Source organism: Bombina bombina, chromosome 7, assembly GCF_027579735.1.
Source record: "Bombina bombina isolate aBomBom1 chromosome 7, aBomBom1.pri, whole genome shotgun sequence".
Classification (NCBI taxonomy): domain Eukaryota; kingdom Metazoa; phylum Chordata; class Amphibia; order Anura; family Bombinatoridae; genus Bombina; species Bombina bombina.
The window spans coordinates 83249128-83273145 of NC_069505.1; the positions used below are offsets into that span (position 1 = coordinate 83249128).

The 24018-nt window shown below is 37.4% G+C and overlaps 1 protein-coding gene across 1 annotated transcript in view; it reads left to right on the forward strand.

Moving 5' to 3' along the window:
* Positions 1-346: 346 nt before the first annotated feature.
* The window catches only part of LOC128636237 (mucin-5AC-like), a 196490-nt gene continuing 172818 nt past the window's right edge, over positions 347-24018 (forward strand). The window contains 1 exon segment of the mRNA XM_053689276.1: positions 347-818. Within this exon segment, the coding sequence (XP_053545251.1) occupies positions 347-818 (472 nt within the window).

The following is a 24018-nucleotide window of genomic DNA, read 5'->3' on the forward strand; positions in this document are numbered from 1 at the left end:
GTACCGTAACCGTACCAGTCTGGTGGGCATCATATGTGGCTCCTTCACTTTAAAAACAGCGTCAGGGGGGCGGAGCCAGCCACAAGGGAGACAGGTCACACAGTTCATGAGCTCCTGACAAATAAATAGATTCATGGCTATATTTCCCAGATCCAAGCAAAGTTCCTGATCTACACTTACAAATAGGGAAAGCAGCCTCTTTAAAGACCTAGTAGGCGAATCTTTGAATAGTTACTACAGCAACTTCCTAGACCTTAATCGATTAGATTGACCTCGAGGTAGCAGTGACAGTGGGCCTTAGAGAAGCAGTCTCATGTGAATGAAACTCTCTTTCATGCAACCAAACATGGAAAAATTTTATCTACAGGTACAAGCACTGCTTAAAGATTTCAAGGAGAAGATGTATCACAGTTTAGATATCCTACTGCCTGCAACTAAGGTTCAAACTATAAGCGAGGTACACCTAATCTCTGGAATGGCGGAGGGCAAAGACCTGACTGCATACCGCAAGAGTTCTCAGCTAAATGTGAGCAGATCCACGTTGGAGTGGGAGCCTGACCACTTTAAGCAAGTCCCCTATGAGAGCAAGATATACAGCCTGCAAACTTTTTGCCTAGCTGAGGGAGATATGGATATTTCTATGGGCTGGAGTATGAGCACTTCACAATATCCTATGAATCCTCCCTTACACGATATACATGTGAGATCATCCAAGGGACTCACAACAGAGAGGGGCTTAGCTTCTCCGGATCTGCATGGGGATGGTCTGGGCGCCGGTGGTGATCCTCAGCAGTCCGCTGGTGTCCTGATAGTCCCTGGTGAGTTGCACTCTAGACAAGCATTGCTGAACTTGCAGTGCGCTCAGTGCTCATTCTACTGTTTCCTTAATGCAGTCGGCATTGGCTAAAGCAATAGGGCTTCCTACAGTAAGCGGGAGATAAGTTCTCTGCATATTTAAGACTCTTCTTCTGACTGCTCACTTATAAGACACTCATTGATATTAATATGTTTATTTTGACACAGAAGATCAATGTTGTCGGATGGACTTGTTATGGTTTATCCTCTTACTGTTTGCATTTTTTTTTTTTTTGGTGTGCCTTCAACATGTTAAAACAGCCTGCACACTGGGAGACACTGACAGGTTGATGTGTTTGGTTTGTGCAGGCTTTGATATTTGTTTTATTACAGGTTATTGGTATTATATGTCAGATTTATTCAGCTATTTAGACCTATATCTTGTGAGCTCATCACATAAAAACAAGGCTCACGGCAGAATGTGGCTTTAAAATAATATTCACGGAAGGAAGATGCAATTGCCACTTTACATCACTAGAGAGGAGTCATGGTTTGTTTCTAACTTGTACACCACAAATTCCTGTGCTAAATTATTTTATTACTTCTGCCTCCCCCAAGACTCCTAGCCCTATTTCTATAGAGATATTAACCCCAGGCTTGCTGCATATCTTTATGTATGTGTATATATATCAAAAAAGAGGAAATATCCTTTTAGCCCCAAGATTGCTCAGGTGTTTAACCATTTTCATTGGGCTAATGTATATATCTATGTTGAGTTATATGTTTCCTACACTCAGATTCCACTTTGTGTTTGCTAAGTCTTGTGATAATGTGAGCTACTTATTGAGGATCAATTCTTTTTTTTATTTTTTATTTTTATTTTTACTATATTTCTCTTTCCAGCTATAGCTATACAATCCAACATAGTACACCATACTATGCTGAAGCTTGTGTTATTATATTTCTATGAATGTTTCTGTTCTATCTATACCCTTATTACACCTAGAGGCTATGTCTGTTAAAGTTTTTATATACTATACTCTCCAATGGAACCTGATAATCGTATTATATATAGTTACAGGCTAAGCTTAAGATTTCATTTCTGTTAGACCTGCCATAGGGATAGTAAGTCTGTACCCCTTGTTAGACATAAAATACATACGGGTCAGCAAACAGAGTTATATTTAATAATGTGCTAAATGTGTTCCAATATCTTGTATCTCCATCTTGCAATCTCAACACTGTTTGAAGGGCATAGCTATTTAACAGATGAGCATATCCTAGAGATAGCAGAGAACTAGAATGAGATAAGCACACTAGCTCCATTATATGTTCCCGTTCTGTGGCTGCAATTGGATATGGGTATATGCTCATCAACATAAGCTACTGATATGCATATGTATACCTTGCGTTTATGAGTGTGCTGAAAGGCTAATCAAATCACATTGTTCTTTATTCAATTTGATACTGTTAACTATTTTGTGATACATTCAAGTATATAATCTCCTATGTCAGTTATTCGTAGATGCACATCTAATGATGCACTTTGTAGTATACTAGAAAGTTAGACACCCCAAAGGCATCTCACTCTGTTCTTTTTCTAGGATGCCCTTGCCATATACCCTTAAAAAACATGGTTCCCTCTGGAGATTGGTGTGAATTGTCCATATCACTTTGCAAGGGTCTGAGCCTATTTAAATACTAGATAACCTCCTTCTTGAATGTACAACAGGTTTGTAGTGATCTGATAAAGATGAAGTTCAATTATCTGGTTTAGAGCTGGACAGTTGTTGATCTGCTGGTATGTAATCTGATCTGTTTACTGTTTAACTTTGTACCTATTTATAAGCTTCATGTAGTAGCACTGCCGGCGGCCGAGGCGGTGCGCTACGCATTGTATGTGGTTGACGTTTATATTTGCAGATTGTCAGTTGTGTTGTGTTGATTCTTTTCTAGAAGATATAATTCTTAAATGGGATATGGTGGCTATTGTCAGTTGACAAATCAAAGCTCAACTTCATAACATGTGTCATACTTCCAACATAGGATGGTTATGTATTACCATCAATCTGTGAGCATAGAACCCATGGCTCCACTGTACCAGGTAGACTTTTTCTCTTATATATACTCAGCTCTTCCCAATTCTCCCTTAGTGACTCACATGCTCATGGGCCATTACATAAGGCCAAGCTGCTCTGTAGGGGGTTAAAGCCTGCTTAGTTAATATATAATACCTATCATATTTCACTGACCACCTCCTCCCTCAAATCATGGGAATATATTATATTTTTATGCTTGAGGTTTGCCTTATCTACCTATAGTTGATACCCTACATTTTAAAAGTCTCCTATGCTATATATTTTATTCCTCGTATTCGACCTACCACCCCCCCCATAATATACCTCCTAGTTTGGGAGGGCGAACTATGCGGCTCATCTTGCCTATGCCGCAACCTATTTATTGATTTTTATTAATAACCCTTGCAATGCTGTATAATGTTGATCTCGTTTATCATACCTAGTGTAGCAGGATTGCTCGGGTTTCTAGCATAATATACCTATATATCTTGCCACAGTATTTACACAGCAGAACAATATTTTACTTTAGCTATTGCTTAAAATACCAGTTGCTAAACTACTCTAAGCTTACAAACCCAAAAGAGAAAAAGAGGTTCCAGTTTTTTTCTATAAGATTCATTCATATTGAGTATTGTATCCTTCTATCTATATAGAAGTCGTCAACCTGAAATATACTATTTATGTTTGATTTCATGATATGTTGTTTCATATAAGTTGTATTGCTTTCGCACAACCTCAATAAAAATTTATTTAAAAAATAAATAAATAAAAACAGTGTCAGACAGTCATGCAGTCAGGTGCCAGGCATCCCCCTCATGATTTCCCGGTTCCCGTTTAGAGAGACAGCACAGCAGTGAGTGACTCCACTGCTCCACACGTCACTGAGCAGTGAGCACAGATAGGCAGGCAGGTTTAGGCTAGCAGCACAACTTTCACAAGCCCCACAGCACGCCCACAACATTCATAGTGAAATTAGGCAGGGGAGGAGCAAAGTACAAACAAGCAAAAGCAGCCAGGAAAACTGTTTGTGGAAATTGCAGCGCTGGCTCAAGGGGCAAAAAAAATTAAGTGTCTACAACTTCCCCAGTCCCACTAATGTTCTTCACAAATGCTGGCCCCTCTAATAAAAAAAATCTATGCATCTCTACATTGTATTTCTTTGGAGGGTGTCACCCGGGTGCGGCCCACACCCCCCGCACCCCCCTAGTGACGCCACTGGTAACCTCCCCAAAAAAACTTGAAAAAGTATCCTAAAATAAGATGCTCTGATAAGGGTTTCAGTGATTAAGTTCTTTTGTTAAAAAAACCCCCAAAAAAACTTATCCTAATAAAAGATGCCCTGAAAATGGTATCAGCGATTAAGCACTTTTGTGGAAAAAAAAACCTTTTTCGAAAACTACCCCCCCCCCAAAATAAACTACTGCTAAACCCCAAAAGTTTGTACTCACCAAACTTTAATCCAGCTCCTTAGGGGGGCAGCTACGGGTCCATGGCGGCACTCTTCTGGGGCTGTCCTCTTCTTCCATATTCATTCGTCTTTTTTTCTTTTGATCTTCCATAGGATGTATTGTCATGCTGTTTCTGCAGCACGCTGCAGGTTGCATGTGAGGATCCCCCTTATATAGGGGTACCCTTACATTTCTATTGGCTGATTTCTGAATTTTTAGTCCAATCAGCTAATAGAATGAAATCTTTTTCTATTGGCTGTTTGGAATTAAAAAAATAGCTAATAGAAATGCAAGGGCACCCCTATATAAAGGGGAACCTCACATTAAAGCTTCAGGCCTCTAGTTATCAAGCCATCAACCTCAAATACGCTGGAATTCCGCAGCGTATTTGTGGCGAGGCTGATTCGCCTAAGTTATCAAGCACTACAGCCCGGCAAAAGTAGAATATAGTGATGTAAGCAACGATCCGCCGGACTCAGTCCGACACAGATCGATTCTTACGTCACTCCAGATGTTCTGAACGCAAGTTTGGTATAATCTGACTACTTTTGTGAGTTATCAAAAAACTAGCAGGTACGCTCAGCACTTTTCCGGCCCAGCGTACCTGGTTTTCAATCCGCCGCCCTGGAGGTAGTGGATCCCATAGGAATTTATGGGAGTCTGACCATAGCGAAAGCTCATGTTCGCTGCTGCCCGACATCCCATTGATTCCTATCGGAAGTGTGTACACCTAACACCCTAACATGTACCCCGAGTCTAAACACCCCTAATCTGCCCCCTACAACGCCACCACCAATATTAAACATGGTAACCCCTAAACCGCTGCTCCCAGACCCCGCCGCAACTATAATAAATATGTTAACCCCTAAACCGCCGCTTCAGGACCATTCCACAACTATAATAAATATGTTAACCCCCTAAACCGCCGCTCCAGCACCCCGCCGCCACCTACATAATATAATACCTATTAACCCCTATCCTGCCTCCCCTACACTGCCGCCAACTATAATAAATTTATTAACCCCTATCCTGCCCCCCCTACACCGCCGCCACCTATAATAAATTTATTAACCCCTATCCTGCCCCCCCTACACCGCTGCCACTATAATAAAATTATTAACTCCTAAACCTAAGTCTAACCCTAACACCCCCCTAACTTAATATTAATTAAATACATCTAAATAAATATTATTCTTATTAACTAAATTTATCCTATTTAAAACTAAATACCTTTAAAATAAACCCTAATATAGCTACAATCTAACTAATAATTATATTGTAGCTATTTTAGGATTTATTTTTATTTTACAGGCATATTTCAATTTATTTTAACTAGGTACAAAAGCTATTAAATAGTTATTAACTATTAATAGCTACCTAGTTAAAATAAAAAAAATTACCTGTAAAATAAAAACTAACCTAAGTTACAATTACACCTAACACTACACTATCATTAAATAAATTAAATTAATTAACTACAAATACCTACAATTAAATAAACTAAAATAAGTTACAAAAAATAAAAAATATTACAAGATTTTTAAGCTAATTACACCTAATCTAAGCCCCCTAATAAAATAACAAAGCCCCCCAAAATAAAAAAATGCCCTACCCTATTCTAAATTACAAAAATTAACAGCTCTATTACCAGCCCTTAAAAGAGCCTTTTGCGGGGCATGCCCCAAAGTAATCAGCTTTTTTGCATGTAAAAAAAATACAACCCCCCCAACATTAAAACCCACCACCCACATAACCCTACTCTAACCCACCCAAACCCCCCTAAAAAAACTAACACTAACCCCCTGAATATCTCCCTACCTTGAGTCGTCTTCAGCCAGCAGACCACCGATGGAACAGAAGAGGACATCCGCAGCGGCCGAAGTCATCATCCAAGGGGAGCTGAAGAGGTCTTCCATCCGATAGAAGTTTTCATCCATGCGGCGTCTTCAATCTTCATCCATCCGGGGCGGAGTGGAGCCTTCTTCAAACGAGCCGACGCAGAGCCATCCTCTTCCAATGACGCCTACCCGACGAATGGATATTCCTTTAAGTGATGTCATCCAAGATGACGTCTTTCAAATTCCGATTGGCTGAAAGGATTCTATCAGCCAATCGGAATTAAGGTAGGAAAAATCTGATTGGCTGATGCAATCAGCCAATCAGATTGAGCTCGCATTCTATTGGCTGATCGGAACAGCCAATAGAATGCAATCTCAATCTGAATGGATCAGCCAATCGGATTGAACTTGAATCCGATTGGCTGATTGCATCAGCCAATCAGAATTTTCCTACCTTAATTCCGATTGGCTGATAGAATCCTATCAGCCAATCGGAATTCGAGGGATGCCATCTTGGATGACGTCACTTAAAGGAATATCCATTCTTCGGGTAGGCGTCGTTGGAAGAGGATGGCTCATTTAAAGAAGGCTCCGCTCTGGATGGATGAAGATTGAAGACGCCGCATGGATGAAGACTTCTATCGGATGGAAGACCTCTTCAGCGCCCCTTGGATGATGACTTTGGCCGCTGCGGATGTCCTCTTCTGTTCCATCGGTGGTTGGCTGGCTAAAGACGACTCAAGGTAGGGAGATCTTCAGGGGGTTAGGGTTTTTTTAGGGGGGTTTGGGTGGGTTAGAGTAGGGGTATGTGGGTGGTGGGTTTTAATGTTGGGGGGGTTGTATTTTTTTTACATGCAAAAGAGCTGATTACTTTGGGGCATGCCCTGCAAAAGGCCCTTTTAAGGGCTGGTAATAGAGCTGTTAACTTTTGTAATTTAGAATAGGGTAGGGCATTTTTTTATTTTGGGGGGCTTTGTTATTTTATTAGGGGGCTTAGATTAGGTGTAATTAGCTTAAAAATCTTTTAATATTTTTTTATTTTTTGTAACTTATTTTTTATTTTTTGTACTTTAGTTAGTTTATTTAATTGTATTTAATTGTAGGTATTTGTAGTTAATTAATTTAAATTATTTAATGATAGTGTAGTGTTAGGTTTAATTGTAACTTAGGTTAGGATTTATTTTACAGGTAAATTTGTATTTCTTTTAGCTAGGTAGTTATTACATAGTTAATAACTATTTAATAACTATTCTACCTAGTTAAAATAAATACAAAGTTACCTGTAAAATAAATATAAATCATAAAATAGCTACAATGTAATTATTAATTACATTGTAGCTATCTTAGGGTTTATTTTACAGGTAAGTATTTAGTTTTAACTAGGAATAATTTAGTTAATAATAATAATTTTATTTAGATTTATTTAATTAATATTTAAGTTAGGGGGTGTTAGGGTTAGGGTTAGACTTAGGTTTAGGGGTTAATAATTTTATTATAGGTTGCGGCGGTATAGGGGGGCAGGATAGGGGTTAATTAATTTAATATAGGTGGCGACTGTGTAGGGGGGCAGATTAGGGGTTAATAAGTTTAATATAGGTGGTGGCGGGGTCCGGGAGTGGCGGTTTAGGGGTTAAACTATTTATTTAGTTGCGGCGAGGTCCGGGATCCACAGGATAGGGGTTAATAAATTTATTATTGGTGTTGGCGGTATAGGGGGGGCAGGATAGTGGTTAATAGGTATAATGGAGGTGGCAGCGGGGTCCGGGAGCGGCGGTTTAGGGGTTAATACATTTATTATAGTTGCGGTGAGGTCTAGGAGCAGCGGTTTAGGGGTTAATACATTTATTATAGTTGTGGCGGGGTCTAGGTGCGGCGGTTTAGGGGTTAATAACTTTATTTAGTTGCGGGGGGCTCCGGGGGTGCCGGTATAGGGGGTAGAACAGTATCGTATAGTGTGAGTGCTTAGTGATAGGGGTATTAATAAAGCTGTAGAAAAGCCGAAGAGCAGCGAGATCGATGTGTGATAACTATCACAGTCCACTGCTCATCGCCCCGTACTTGATACGCGGCTTTTGGACAGCTTTTTTAATAACTTTGGCGAGCGTATTCAGGTCTGCGGCGGCGATGTGAGGCGAGCTTAGGCGGGTGTATTGGGCCGGCGAATGCAAGCAAATTAGGGAGCTTGATAACTAGAGGTCTCAGTGTACTGCAAAGATCAGAAGAATAGAGGATGGATGAAGATGGTAGAAGAGGAGTTCCACCATGTACCCATAGCTGACCCCCTAAGGAGCCTGATTCAAGTTTGGTGAATACCAACTTTTTTTTTGGGGGGGTGGTGTTTTGATATTTTAGTTTCAGGATAGGGTTTTTTTATTCTTCAGAAAAGAGCTTAATAGTGAATGTCTTATTCGGGGCATTTTTTTTTTTAGGATAGGATTAGTTTGGTTCTTCACACAAGAGCTTAATCGATAGTGTCCTTTTAAGTGCATTTTTTTTAGGATACTTTTTTTTTTCTTCACAAACGAGCTTAATTGTTGATACCCTTTTCAGGGCATATTTTTTAGGATATTTTTTAAAAGATAGGTTTTTGTATGGGGGTAGGGTTTACTTTGGTTTCAGTATAGAGATTGATTTATGCAAAATAGGTAATAACCTCAACTAGGGCACTGCCTGACAATAGCCCTTTTCAGGCAATTTTTATAGTAGGTCTTAGTGTTTAGTATAGGTTTTTGTCAGCAGTGGGTTTTTTTTTTTCTTAGAGGGGACGTTAGTTTTAGGATATGCTTACTGGTTGGGTTTTTTTTAAATTTGGCAATGGCAGTGATTTTTTATTTTGTGTGACTTAGGGGGGTTTAGGTTAGGGGGGTTAGCTTTTAGTGGGTTAAGTAGTGTAGGGGTAGTTTGCAATGGAGAATTGGCAGTTAGGGGGTTAAGTGTAGTGTAGGGATAATTTGTAATGGATATTAATGTCAGGGGGTTAAGTAATGCGGCAGTACTTTGCATTGGGGTATTGGTGGTTAGTGGTTAAGTAGTGTAGGGATAGTTTACTGTGAATAGTTATGTGTTATTAGGTATGTTTAGTTTGTTTGGCGATATATTTAAAATGGATCCTTTACTTTACAGTGTCAATGTTGGCGTGATGCTGCTTTGCAATATTTTGTCAGCATTGCCACCGATTGCAATTTATAATAAAGCCGTGCTCAACCATGCTGCCTTTAAACACTCAAGTCAGCTGCATAGAATAGTTTACCGGCTTGCTCGATATCATGGCAGATCTCTTTTAAATATCTTGCTGTAGTTTTATTTTGTTTAGAAAAAGAGCTAAAACACTTTAGGGCAAATACGCTGATGCTGACTGTAGGAAGGAACTGTTGCCGTATAGAGAGGCAGACATAGCCTCAGTGACAGAGTAAGATAAAGCGCATAGTTTATTGCGAGAAATGCATCAGAGGTCTATTTGAGATCATTGTGTCCTGTATGAAATATTGATTTTTAACAATATGAAAATAAAGTATTTAGCTTTTAACTGACTAATCCTCTCAGGCAGTGTTCTTACTTTGTGACTGAGGCTTTGTCTGCCTCTATAAGGCAACGGCTCCTTCCTACAGTCAGCATCAACGTCTTACTTATATTTGAAGCCTATTTGGGAAGATGCTTGAAGGATACAGTAACCCCTGATGGGAATCACCTTGAGTGGGTGAGTGCACCGATTCTTTACTCAGCCTACATGTTATTAAATGCCCTACAAAAGGCCCCTTTAAAGGCAATTGCTGTATTTTATTGTTCGTATTTTTTTTTTGGGGGGGGGGTTCTAAGTGAGGGTTTACAATAGGCATAACACATTTTTTTTAAAAAAAATTGGGTAATTTGTTCTTTTCTGTAATGTTAGTTTTTTATTTTTTCTAATGTTAGGGGGATTTTTGTATTTTTTTTCTTTCAGTAATGTTAGATTTTTTTGTTTTAAAGTAAGGTTAGTTTATTTATTTTTAAAGGCAAGGTTAGTTTTTCTATTTTTTCAGCTAAGTTTTCATTTTTTTAAAGTTACTGTTAGTTCTTGTTTTTTACAGGTAGGGTTAGTATGTTTTGGATTAACTTATGGGGTATTAGGTTAGGGGGTTTAGATGTTAGTGAGTTACTTTGCGATGGGGGTTGTAGTGGTTCAGGGGTTAATAGTGTAGTCGGTTACTTTGCGGTGGGGTTGTGGTGGTTTAAGGGTTAATATTGTAGTGGGTTACTTGCGATGGGTTTGTGGTGGTTTAGGAGTTAATAATGTAGTTGGTTACTTTGTGATAGGGGTTGTGGTGGTTAAGGGGTTAAAAGTGTAGAGGGGACTTTGCGGTTGGCTATTCGGCAGGTTAGGGGTTATTAGAGTAAGAGGCTTATGGCAATTAGGGTAAGTTCACAAGTATGGGTGTTAGGTTTTTTTATTTACTCTTTTCTCTCTATTGTAGTCTATGGGAGAGTAAGTTAACACTGTTGCGATATGGTAACTTCTGCTCTTTGTGCGTGTAGGGTTAGCACGATAATGAAAAATATTTACTTTTAACTTGTAATACGTGTGCTACCCAATGTGCACAAAGAGCAAAAGTCGAGTAGAGATAGCGTGCAAGCAGGACTGGTAATTATCGCTCCTCTTGTAATCAAGCCCATTAAGCGGTAACCAATTTACAGCACACTGTCCCTTTAAACACAACTTTATTGCAGGAATAAATGAATATTTTTAGATTATTACATCTAAATAGTATAGGAGTTTTATCATTTAAATTTTATTTTATTAACAAAATGCATTTATTAATGTGAGCTGAACATGTACCAAACCTAATCACTGGAAAAAAAAAGCTGTGCAAACAGTCATTGCACCACTTAATAATGCTTTAGACTTTATTAAATTAAGAGATACAATGTTTATTGGCAAATAGTCATTGACGTCTTTGCATTCTTACAAGTGGGATGTGCCACTGGTACTCTGGGATGCAGCCAAAAATGTAAACCATATATAAGTTCAGAACTGAGCTATTCGATTCAGAAATATCTAAACTAGGATCCACAAACATGGTCTTCCACAATAGACCTCCTGCAAATGTATGGATCCTGATATGGCTTTATTCTATATGGCTACAACAAGGTGAGACCAGTTTTTTTTATAAATAACTTTATTCATTTCAGCATTGGAATGTAGAGAAGGAAATAATTAATTAAAATAAAATGAAAACAATTAAAAGGAAATTCAATAGATTTCTATAATTAATCACTTCATTGATGAAGTAAAAAATTTCAAACTGATGCTATAAATATGTTTTCAAATTATTATTATACCAACAAGCTCTTAAAAATAAATGTATAGTATCATATGCTATTGTAATTCATCTGATAAAGGATTATTAAACAGTAGAACTGCATAGTCAATAACTGCACAATACAAAGACAACGCAAAAGCACTTAGCCTGAGTTTTAAAACTGTAGTAGATTTTTTTTTCCTGGAAAATTTCAGTTAGTTAAAGGGACATTGAGCCCAAATTTTTTCTTTCGGGATTCAGATAGAGCATGCAATTTTAAGCAACTTTCTAATTTACTCAAATTATCAATTTTTCTTCGTTCTCTTGCTATCTTTATTTGAAAAAGAAGGAATCTAAGCTAAGGAGCCAGCCAATTTTTCATTCAGAACACTGCACAGCACTTGTTTATTGGTGGGTAAATGCATCCACCAATCAGCAAGAACAACCCAGGTTGTTCACCAAAAATGGGCTGACATCTAAACTTACATTCTTGTTTTTCAAATAAAGATACCAAGAGAATAAAGAAAATTTGATAATAGGAGTAAATTAGAAAGTTGCTTAAACTTGCATGCTCTATCTGAATCACAAAGTAAAATTTGGGTTCAGTGTCCCTTTAAATGTTTTCCCTCTGCATCATGTGATAGCCATCAGCCAATCACAAAATGCATATTTATATAGTCTGTAAATTCTTGCACATGCTCAGTAGGAGCTAGCATCTTGGAAAGTGTGCATAGAAAAGACTGTTCATCTTTAGGTAATGGAAGTGAAATGGAACGTTATTTAAAATGTTGTGCTATATCTGAATCAGTAAAGTTTAATTTTAACTTTCAAATTATTTACTGCAGCAATGTATAACTAGTAAAATTTCATCATCATGCTGAATTACATTCTTTTTCCTTGTATTGTAATCTATGAGAACATATTTTACAACCTGGAAATTAACATTAAATAAACACTCCAAAAATGTAAGTGTTCCTAATGGAAAGCTAAGCAGGAAATGAAACCAAACATTAGAAACTTATGCATCAGAAATGTAAATATAACTTAGGTATGGTAGGATTTAACATCAGAAGGAAGTTTTCTGATTGCAAAAAGATCAGTTATAAATCATAACATTATGTTAAACACTTTTTGCTTTTCTGTTGCAAAATACAAACTCTTGCATCATTTTGATAACCTAGGTTAGAAAGTTTGCTTTTTGGCCTCTCTACAAAGTTTAAAAATAAATGAAGAGGCCTTGTCTCTTTGAAAACTAATGTTTGAAGTAAAATATACCTTACTTAAGCCTAGATTACGGGTGCAGCGCACAAATATATCCTTGATAAAATTATATTTATGAGGTTAATGTATCAAAGGCCCATTTATCTGAAGATGAATTTGGCAGTTAAAGGGACAGTCTAGTCAAAATTAAACTTTTATGATTCAGACAGGGCATGCAATTTTTTTAATTATTTTATTTATAATCCAAGTCACTGTCCAAAAACAATATCAACCATTTTGAAAACATGGCATAATCAAAAGATACAATAAATTCGACAACATAGTACTATGTTCATTTGTACATGTAGTTAAGTTTAGGCTAATCATCACATTTATGAACACAAACATTTTATTTTCCTACAATGCCTGGAGTTTTGATTTTTAGTGTAACCCCCCCCCCACTTGTTCCCCCCCCCCATGCGAAGAGAAAACATAATTGCAAGGGGAAAAAAAACAGCAAAAAAAAAAAAAACACAAAAACAAAATTACCATCACTTTCTTCCTCCTGAAGCTTTACCAGTTCCCTAATAAAACAATTTCTGTATTTCTAAAGGGGAAGATTATATAATCTATTTCTGCAACCGGAAAGATTTTTAAGAAGGCAGCCCATTTATCAAAGAACCTTTTAATGTCTTGTTCATTATTTATATCCGCGTTTCTCTGGTCTAAAATGCATTGTTTTTTCATGCAGTTTTTAATTTCAGTAATGCTTGGCATTGCATGACTTTTCCACTTCTTACAAATTAAATACCTGGTAGCAAGAATAGCAGAGATTATTATTTTTTCATCAGTTTGCTTACCAGGCTCTTCCTTGAGGCAGAGTATTATCTGATATATTGTCAGAGAGACATAGTCTATCTTAAGCACGTTTTTTAGCCAGTATTCGAGCCTAGCCCAGAGATTTTTAATCTTTGGACAATACCAAAACATATGTATTAAATCAGCTGCCGGATACGAGCATTTAGGACATTTATTAAACCCTACATTCACACATTTGAAACCTCTCTCGGGGGTAAAATATGCCCCATGAAGGAGCTTAACATGTGCCTCCCTCCAAGTTGCAGAGAGCGTTACTTGTGCAATTTTTTTAATTGACAATTGAATAGTTTTAGACTCAATATTGCTCTGAGGGATTGCTGTATTCCAGTAGGAGGCAATCTTTGCCAATACCGGTTCTCCTTTATTTGTACCCAGAAGATGATAACATGGTGCAATTGACATATGACCATTTCTTGTTAGAACAAGCCAATCATCGAGTTTACCTAGTCCCCATTCCCAACCAGCTTTCTTAACTAGGTCCTGTGCAAAATGCCTTAATTGCAAATACGCAAAGAAGTCTTTATTGGGCAGATCAAAATCTCTTTTTAATTCCTGGAATGTTTTGATATATTTTCTCTCTGTATCAATTATTTGATATACCTTTGTTAACCCCCGGTTATGCCATTTCCTAAAGACTTCGGAATGCAGTCCTGATTGAAAAATAGGGTTACCTATTATAGGCAAAAGACATGTAGCACTATTATTAATTGAAAGAAAGGTTACTATCTTGTGCCAAGCTTTAAGTGGGTTAAGAATTGTTTTAAATCGTTTAATTTCTGAGGGGATTTCTTTAGGTACTAAATGTATTAATGCAGATAGAGAATATGGGTAGCAGACACTGGTCTCGAGATAATTGTTCAAGACATAGTTATTAGATGAGATCCAGTCTGCTACAACACGAGCCAGAAAGGAGAGATTATATAGTCTTATATCTGGTAAGGCAAGACCACCATCCTTTCTTGGTATTGAAAGTTTCATAAGAGATATCTTTGACCTCTTATTCTGCCATAAGAACTGTATAAGTGAAGTATTGATTGAACGTATATCCTTACCTAATAGAATTATTGGTGTGTTTTGAAGTATATATAATAGTTTTGGAAGAAGAGCCATTTTAAAAAGGGCAATCCTTCCGGAAAGTGATATTGGGAGATTTTGCCATAACAAAAGCTTTTCTTTGATCATTTTTACTACTGGAGGTATATTCAATGTATAGAGATCTACGGACCTTGTCGGAATATGAATCCCTAGATATTTAAAAGAGTCTTTTACTTGGCGAAATGGAGTTTTTAATATTGAAGTTTTATTTTTCCTGAGCCACACTATCTCTGATTTTGTCATATTTACTTTGTATCCAGAAAATGTACCGAATTGTTCCAAGATCTGAAAAAGTTTTGGTAGGTTCAGTTTGGTGTTAGCCAAATAAAGCAGCAGATCATCAGCATACAGACCGATTTTTATTTCGCAGTTACGTATTTTTATACCATCCAAATGTTGGCGAATTTTAATTGCCAGAGGTTCAATGGAGATATTAAATAAGAGTGGGGAGAGAGGACAGCCCTGCCTTGTTCCTCTACCTAACAAGATAGAGGGAGAAATGTTGTTATTCACTATCAATCTTGTAGATGGGTGTTTATATAGATTTTCGATAAATTCAAGAAAATTACCTCCGATGCCAAATTGCCTTAACGATGTTTTAATATGTTCGTAAAATATTGAATCGAAGGCTTTTTCAGCATCTAAGGAGATAATAGCAAGGTCAGGTATGTCCTCCCCCCCGCTAGTTAAGTTAGATAGTACCTCAAAATATTCTGTTACCAGTAAGGCTTCCCTAATTTTTGAAGCTGAGTTGCGGTTATTTAGAAAACCTGCTTGATCAATATGTATAATTTCTGAGAGGGGTCCTTGAAGTCTAGATGCTAGAATTGCAGTAAGAATTTTGTAATCTGAATTTAACAGTGCAATTGGTCTGTAAGATTCCTTGTATTCAGGGTTTTTTCCGCCTTTTAATATCAGAGTTGTATAAGAATTGGTAAATGAAGAGGGGATCATTTTACCACTAATAAAGAAGCTATTAAAGAGCGTGCAAAGATGTGGGGTGGCTTCACCAATCAGGATCTTATAAAATTCACTAGGCAAGCCATCTTGCTTTATTTTATATTTCATGCTTTATTTGAAGCAAGCTTGGATACTACTTTCTCTATTTCTTCTATGGAAATAGGAACATTGAGGCTATCAGCCATTTCTGATGTGACAGTAGGATATGTAATATCTCTCCAAAAGTCATCAGATGAATGCGTATCACTTGTTTTAAATGAATATAATTCCTGGTAATATTCATTGAATGCAGCTAGTATGTCTTCGGCTTTAGAAAGCTGAAGACCTTTATTATACAGTTTGTCTATGATTGGTTGTTTTTTCTCGTTTTTTATTAATTTGGCCAGCATCTTACCTGATTTATTACCATATTTATAGAGCTTAGCCTGCATTTTTAATTCCTTTTGAGTTTCCTGCAGTAAAACAAAAGTATCCCTTTCATTTTTTGCTTTGACGTATTTTGCCCAATTTAAGGCAGTTTTGTCGAGCAGATAATGATTATAAGTGCTAGTTAAATATTGGCATGACTCTCTTTCTCTGGATCGAATTTTCTTATGCAGGGCTGAGCTATATGAAATTATTTCGCCTCTCATTACTGCTTTTGCAGTGTCCCAAAATACTTCAGGGCAGTTTAAATAGTCTTTATTAAATTGTACAAATTCCTTATATCTATTTATAAGCCAGTTCTTGAATTTTACCTCAGTCGTCAGATAGTAGGGAAAAAAAAAACGTGTTGCAGTAGAATATAAATGTGAAAGCTGAAACTCAAGTACAATCGGTGCATGATCTGAAAGAAATATTGGTCCTATATCTGATTTTACCCCTCTCATCACCATACGTTCATCAATTAGAAAAATGTCGATTCTGGAGAGCGTCTTATGCGCCTTGGAAAGACAGGTAAAATTTTGAGGAGTAGGATTTTGCTGTCTCCAGATATCCCGCAGTGCTAAGTTCTGCATTATTTTTTTAAACATCTTACCCTCTAGATTATCTTTTTTTTGTTTTAACTGTTTGACATTATGTCTTAGCCTATCAATCGGGCATTGTGGCGCCATATTGTAATCTCCTCCCATAATTAAAGAGCCTTCCGTGAAGGATAATAATTTGGTCTGCAAAGTGTTCCAAAATTTTGGATCAAATACATTAGGGCCGTATGTATTACATAATGTATACATCTTCTGGGCAATCTTTATTTTCAGTAGTACATATCTCCCCCCGATGTCAGCCTCAAAATGTGTGACTTCGGTATCAATTTTCTTTCCTATTAGAATTGCTACCCCCCTTTTCCTCTTAACACTAGGTGAAAAATAGATTTCTTTTACCCATGTTGATTTAAGTTTTAAAGATTCTTCAGCTGATAAATGGGTTTCTTGAATAAAACCTATATCAGTCTGGATCTTTCGCAGGTGATTAAGGATTGCTTTTCTCTTTATAGGGGTAGATATACCACCTACATTCCAAGACACTATTTTACAATTTTTATTCCGCATACTCATTTATACATTAAGAAGGAAAAAAGAGAGAAGAAAGAAAAAAAAAAAAGAAAAAAACAAATTAGACACCTAAATTCTCTCCGCATAGGTGGGAGTTGGGTCCTAGGACTCACGTCTAGAAGAGACACGGTCTTTCCCATAAGCAAAAACCTATAACTTGCACTCAGTCTAATAATCAGATATTCAGTATTGCTGTTATTAAGCTTAAGAACCCAGTGTGTTATAGAAGCTCTCAGCCTGTCGAGCTTCTTCAAAGAAGTGTGTGACTTCCCCAACTTTAACTTTTAATTTGTAGGGATACATTATGGTTGCCTGGTGCCCTTTTTGTATCAGTTTGGAACAAATAGGAGCAAGCTCCCTTCTCCTTGCTGCAGTGTCAGCAGAGAAATCTTGAAACATAAGGATTGTAGCGTCTCCAGCCTTAACAGGCTGTTGTTTGCGATAATACTGGAATAAGGTAAGTTTGTCTTGAAAATTTTATATTTTAGCGATGACAGGCCTAGGCCTGGTTCTATCTTTATTGCCTGAGCGAAGTAGACCAAGTCTGTGCGCTCTCTCCACTGGGATGGGATATAGGGTAGATGGCATCTTTAAAATTGTAGGCAAGGTTTCTGATATAAAATTAACAAGATTGTCATATTGCTGTTCTTCCGGAAGGCCTATAATTCTTATATTATTTCTTCTAGAACGATTTTCTAGATCCTCTAATCTACTTTGAATTTTCTGTACGTTATTATTTATACCTTCTAGATTAGAACTATGCGCTATTGTTAGATCTTCCAGGTCCGAAACTCTATGTTCGGCTTCCTGGAGCCTATTAGAGAATTGACAAACCTCTTGTGTTAGAGAAAGAAGATCTTGTTTAATTTCAGCTCTAAGAGCCTCAAATTTAGGAGAGAGCGCATCTGATATACTGGCGACTAAGCTGTGGATATTGGTTATTTCTTGTACATTTAACATGGTTGGTTGCGCTTCCGTAGGAGGCTCCTGATTACCCTTCAATTTTCTGTCTCTCTGTCTTGCTGCCATGGCTGGAGAAATATTCCGGGGTGAGGTGTGAAGGAATTTATCCATGTGCCAGAAAAAAATAAAAATAAAAAAAAAATGAAGTGAGGCAATTTATCTAAGTGGAGATCAATACAGGGAGTGAACTTAATTTTAGAGTTAAGTTTGAGAAGGTGAAGCGTTCTCAAATAGGCAAGTGAAGGATAGGGATGTGTACTATTGTGACCAAGTGAGGGAAAAAAAAAAAAAGGAAGAAAAAATAATAAACTGTGAATTAAATCGTGTTATTTAGATCCAGCCAGGGATGCAAAGATCAGGGACGTTATTAATGTTAGGCAATTTTATGGCAATTTGTTAATTGTCTTACTGTTGCTAATCTTCAAAAGACACACTAGAGGAAATGGTATCTCTGAAAGCAGCAGCAGCAGTTTCTCAATTAGATTTATATCCTAGAAAATATTATTCCAGCAATTATATACAGTATATTTTATAGGTAAGCAGACATATTCACAATGACCTAGTTATATCCTGATTCAATCAGTTTCATTTGTATTTTATTTTCAGAGAAGTTAAAATATCTCTTCTTTAAAGGAAATTTATAAGGTAGTTTAACTAATAATCTTTATATTTCTATATAAACTTTCTCCCTGTCCAATTGTAAAGGATAGTATTTTATTTTCAGGGAGCGTAGGAGGTTTATTCTTAGGAAGGAGTTATTAGTTAATATAACTGAGGATCTTTTATCTCTATGTAGCCCTTCCCTCCAAGCAGTAATAAGGGGTAATATATCCTGAAAAAGGTTATAATAAATTTCTTTGGTATTGAATTATTAATTCCTTATTCACACTCAGTAACCTTTGATTTTTTTTTTTTCCTCCCCTTCTCTTTTTCCCTTCCCTTTCCCCTGAGAATGTTTCACTTTTTAGAGGAGAAAGTAGAATGTCTTTTTACATACTATACACATTTTACACATTCTTAAGCATTAACATTTTTGCCTAGATTTGCTCAATACATTGATATGGCAGAAATTGTAGCAACAAGAAATGTAGTTAAATGAAATTAAATGCGCCAAACAAATCATATGCAGAAAAAGAATCATATAAAGAACCAATGAAAAAAAAATAAAAAAAAAGTTCCTTTATATATTTAATAAAGTTCAGCCAGTTCTTGTATGTATGCAGCTCGCCACCTTACCTGGGTCATTCCATGCATCAGTGTTCAACTAATAGCCAGGTAGGTGGGCAGAAAGAGCCTTCAATATGAGAAAATGTCAAAGTTGCTGATACCTGTTAGGGGGGTTAATTATACAGCCATCTTCCTTAGCATTTTTACCAGGATCCATACAGTGTTCACCAGCACATGTAGCTCTGGTTGTTATCCCCAAAAAAAAGGTGAAGAGAGGAAAACATGCTCCCAGATTGACCGCCTCTTGATCTAGCGCTTACCCACAGCGTCTCGAGAAACCAGAGCAGAGATATGCGGAGGCGCTGCACAAGGAAATCTCAGCGGCAACTGCCAGGCTAGCCACACACAGCCCCGACCTCCCGCGCAGCACCGGTGGGGGAGGGGGAGATTCTCCAGCAAACCTTCAGTCCGGCGCCAAGCAGAGCCGCTTCGAGTACTTATCGCTCCTTGCTTGCAGATGCGGCTCCACCACCACACTTCAACCCAGCCTCGCGGATGATTTCTGTCTCCCTCGCAACTTCGGTGGGGGAGAGGAAGGTATGTGGGGGGTCCGCCGCGCTGCTATGGGCACTCAGGGCAGGAGTCAGGTAAGAAACATCAGGTCCTTTGTTAGTACAGCAGTGTTGATATATGCAAATAGCCTTATCCTCCCACGCAGCACCGGTGGGGGAGGAAAGGGTATGGAGAGAATCTGCTGTTATCCTGCAGGTAATTAGCGCCAGGTTCAAGGCAGTTTATCAGTATAGCAGAGAGAGTGTGTAAAGATAGCCTCAACCTCCCACGCAGCACTGGATGGGGAGGGAGACACTCGGTTCCTCTTTGAAGTTACATCAAAAGTTCTAATATATACAAAAAGAGGAAGCCCAAGGTATAGGCTTTTTGCAAGCTGACTAATAATATCAGCACAGTGGGATGTCTGTCCACTGTCTGGCTCCAGGAGCGTTGATACAGGCTGTCCAAGTAGCTACCCAGGTCCCTGGGTTTGGCACGAGAAACTCCACCAGCAGCTGCAGGACTGGAAGGTAATCACACACAGGTGTGTGCAGTTAGCTCCTCCTCCGGAAAACCAGACCAGGGCATGCAATTTTAAACAACTTTCCAATTTACTGATATCATCAAATTTTCTTTGTTCCCTTGGTATTCTTTGTTGAAAGCTAAATCTAGGTAGGCTTGCATGCTAATTTCTGTCTCAGGGCATTTTGACATTTTTTTACAGTAATAGGGCATTCATGTGTGTCATATAGATAGCATTGTGCTCACGCACACGGAGTTCCCTAGGATTAAGCACTGATTGGCTAAAATGTATGTCTGTGAAAAGAACTAAAATAAGGGGGCAGTCTGCTGAGGCTTAGATAAAAAGTAATAACAGAGGTAAAAAGTATATTATTATAACTGTGTTGGTTATGCAAAACTAGGGAATGGGTAATAAATTGATTATCTATCTTTTAAATAATACAAATTCTGGAGTAACATGTGCCAAGTCTTTATAGTTACACTTTTTCAGTCACCAGCTCTTACTGAGCATGTGCAAGAATATGCATATATGTATTTGTGGTTGGCTGATGGCTGTCACATGATATAGGGGAAGTAGAAATAGACAGAACTTTGAAATTTGTAAGAAAGAAATTTACTACTCAGACTAAGTGGTAGATTTATCAAATGTCGGGCAGACATGATCCGCTGTAGTGGATCATGTCTGCCTCACAATGATAAATGCTTACAGTGTACGCTGATGGCATTTTTCATTGCACAAGCATTTTTGGTGAAATGCTTGTGCTATGCAGCCCCCTGTACATTTGTGGCCAATCGGCTGCTAGCAGGGGGTGTCAATTATCCCAATCGTATCCAATCAGGATGATTGCAGTCCGCCAACTCAGAGGTGGTGAATGAGTTAAGGAGCAGCCGTCTTACGACCACTGCTTCTTAACTCATGTTTCCAGCGAGCCTAAAGGCTCACGGGGAAACAGCAGCATATGCTGCTTAATAAATATACCCATAAATGCTATTGCATTGCCTTGTTATCATGCATTTGTTGATTATGCAAATCTATTGTATTTACTCGTCCTTTATGGTGCCACATTTAAAACTACTAGAAAGTTTCTTAAAATTGCATGCTCTATCTGAATCATGAAAGAAAAGGAATGGGTTTAGTGTCCCTTTAACCACTTAAAAAAAAGAAAGAAAGGAAAACTGACAACTTTCATCAGTATTTATTTGTTCTGTTTATTTTTGTTGGTCCATTCATTTGGATTTTCATGAAGATTGTGCATTCATCCAAAACTTAATGCACATCTCTTGAATGTAGTGCTTAAGTATTTATGTTGAGCTAAATTTAACTTAAATATTTTGAAATTCGTTAGTGTAAGGGAAGTTCAAAGGTCAATCTGTCAGTGGTGGAAGAGGGCAGAGGTATTGTTTGTAATGTGGATAAAGGGAACTGTCAAAGGTGGGGGAGTGCAGGGTCCTGTCTGTAAGATCGAGGAAGGAGTAGTGTGTGTGGATTAAAGGGATAGTGTCATTGGTGGGAGAGAAAAGGTGTAATGTCATTGGGATGGGAGAAGAGTACCCTTAAGGTTAGGGGTTTGAAGTGGTCCTGTCAATGATGGGGGAGAGCAGTGGTTCTATAAGTGGAATGGGGAAAAGGTACTTTCATTTGAAAGGGGATTAGGATGTAGTTCATGGTCTTCCATCTTAGACCTCCAGCAAAATTATTCCTACACGACTTCTCATTTTTGGAAGCAAATATGAGATTTCTTTCTAGATTTTTTTTTGTTCAGTTAATCACAATATTATAACATAAAGAAGGAAAACATAAACTTTATAATCACTAATAGGAAGAAGAAGAATTTGCTACAATATCTAAATAATAATTCATATACAAAATGTCAAACTATTTCTACTAGTCATGTGAATTAAGATTTAAAATAATTAAAAAAACAAAATCACTAATATTGTTGTATTTCTCGCAAAAATGTGCAGCCCCTTTAATTAATAAACGTATTAAAAAATGTATGTGACACAAAAATTTAAACAGGTGGGAAAATCTTTACACTATTCAAAAATGTGTATGCACTGCTGTTGACTTGTATTACTAGCAGTAGCTATCATTTTATTTAAAGGGACACTCAAGTCAAAATAAACGTTTATGATTCAGATAGAGCATTCAGTTTTAAGACACTTTCCAATTTACTTCTATTATCAAATCTTGCTCAGTCTTTTTATATTCACACTTTCTGGGGAACAAGATCCTACTGAGCATGTGCATAAGGTCACAGGGTATACGCATACTAGTCTGTGATTGGCTGATGTCTGTCACATGATACAGGGGGCCAGAAAATGAGAGAATACAGTTAAAATTTGTCCCCCAAAAAAATACTACTAATTAAAAATTCAAAGTAAGTTCTATTGCATTGTCCTTTTAATATGTACTTCTGCTGATGATGCTCCCCAAAGTGGTTGTCAAAATTTGATTGGATTAAACAACCCCATAATTTACATATGCTGTCAGCATTTAACATTGCACAGGCATTTCACAAGAATGCCGCCCCCCTGCACATTCATGGCCAATCGGCAGCTAGCAGGGGGTGTCAATCATCCTGATCGTATTTGATCAGGATGAATAAAGTTTTATGACCAATGCTTCTTATCTTCAGTTTCCGGATCGCCGGGAACTACGCTCAGAGAAAGCAGCATCTGCTGCTTATTAAATATCCCCCTAATACTTTAATCCACAGTGTATACCATTATTTATAAAACCAGGGGCACTTTAATTCATTAAAATATTTAATAACGCTTCCTTTTTAAAATATTTACCATGTAGTGACGGTGAACATTGAGCTGTTCCTCCGCCCGCATCTCATAATTGTTTTCTGTCTTAGATGATGAATCTGGCTTCATCCAATGGTTGCGTGTCCCTCCTGGCGTCCAGCTCGTGGAGTATGCAGCCATTGGATAAAGCTGGATTCATCATTTAAAACAGAAAAAATGTATGACATGCTTGCAGAGGAACAGCGTGATGTTTACCATCACTACATGGTAAATATTTTAAAAAGGAAATGTCATTAAATCTTTTAATGAATTAAAGTGCCCCTGGTTTTATAAATAATGTTATATACTGTGGATTAAAGTTTATAATCAATTTAAGTATTAAAAAAGCAAATGCTTTTACAATTAATGCATTTTTTTAATGTCAATGTTGCTTGCATATTACTAAGGGGTTGATCATAATCTATTATTTGCTAATTCTCTAAATGTTAAAGAACAATTGCAGTGAAAATAGGACATATTCTAATTGCTGAAATCATGTTATTTTAGCACAAGCAACATTGACAGTCTATGGCCTAAATTACAAGTGGAGCTCAATCGTTACAACGAGAAGCACAAACGTGATTGCAATATTTTTACTGCTAAAACTCATATTACAAGTTGTGTGTAAAAAACAAATACACTTTCTTGCGTGAGCTCTCAGTAACTAACGCGCCCTGAACTTTTAATGACAAGCACAAAGTGGAGACTAACGCTCAATAAGTCCATGATTAACCCTTGTACTCGAGCGATGATAACATTAATGCTGGATGTATTAACCAAAACGAAAAACTCTGCTAAAGTCAATGTGACTATTTCAAGACTTAGTACAAAAGAATATTGCTTTTGTGCATAGACAAAACACACTAATAGACATTTAGGGTGTCTAACTGCACACCCCTTCTAAAAGCCTCCTATTGTTC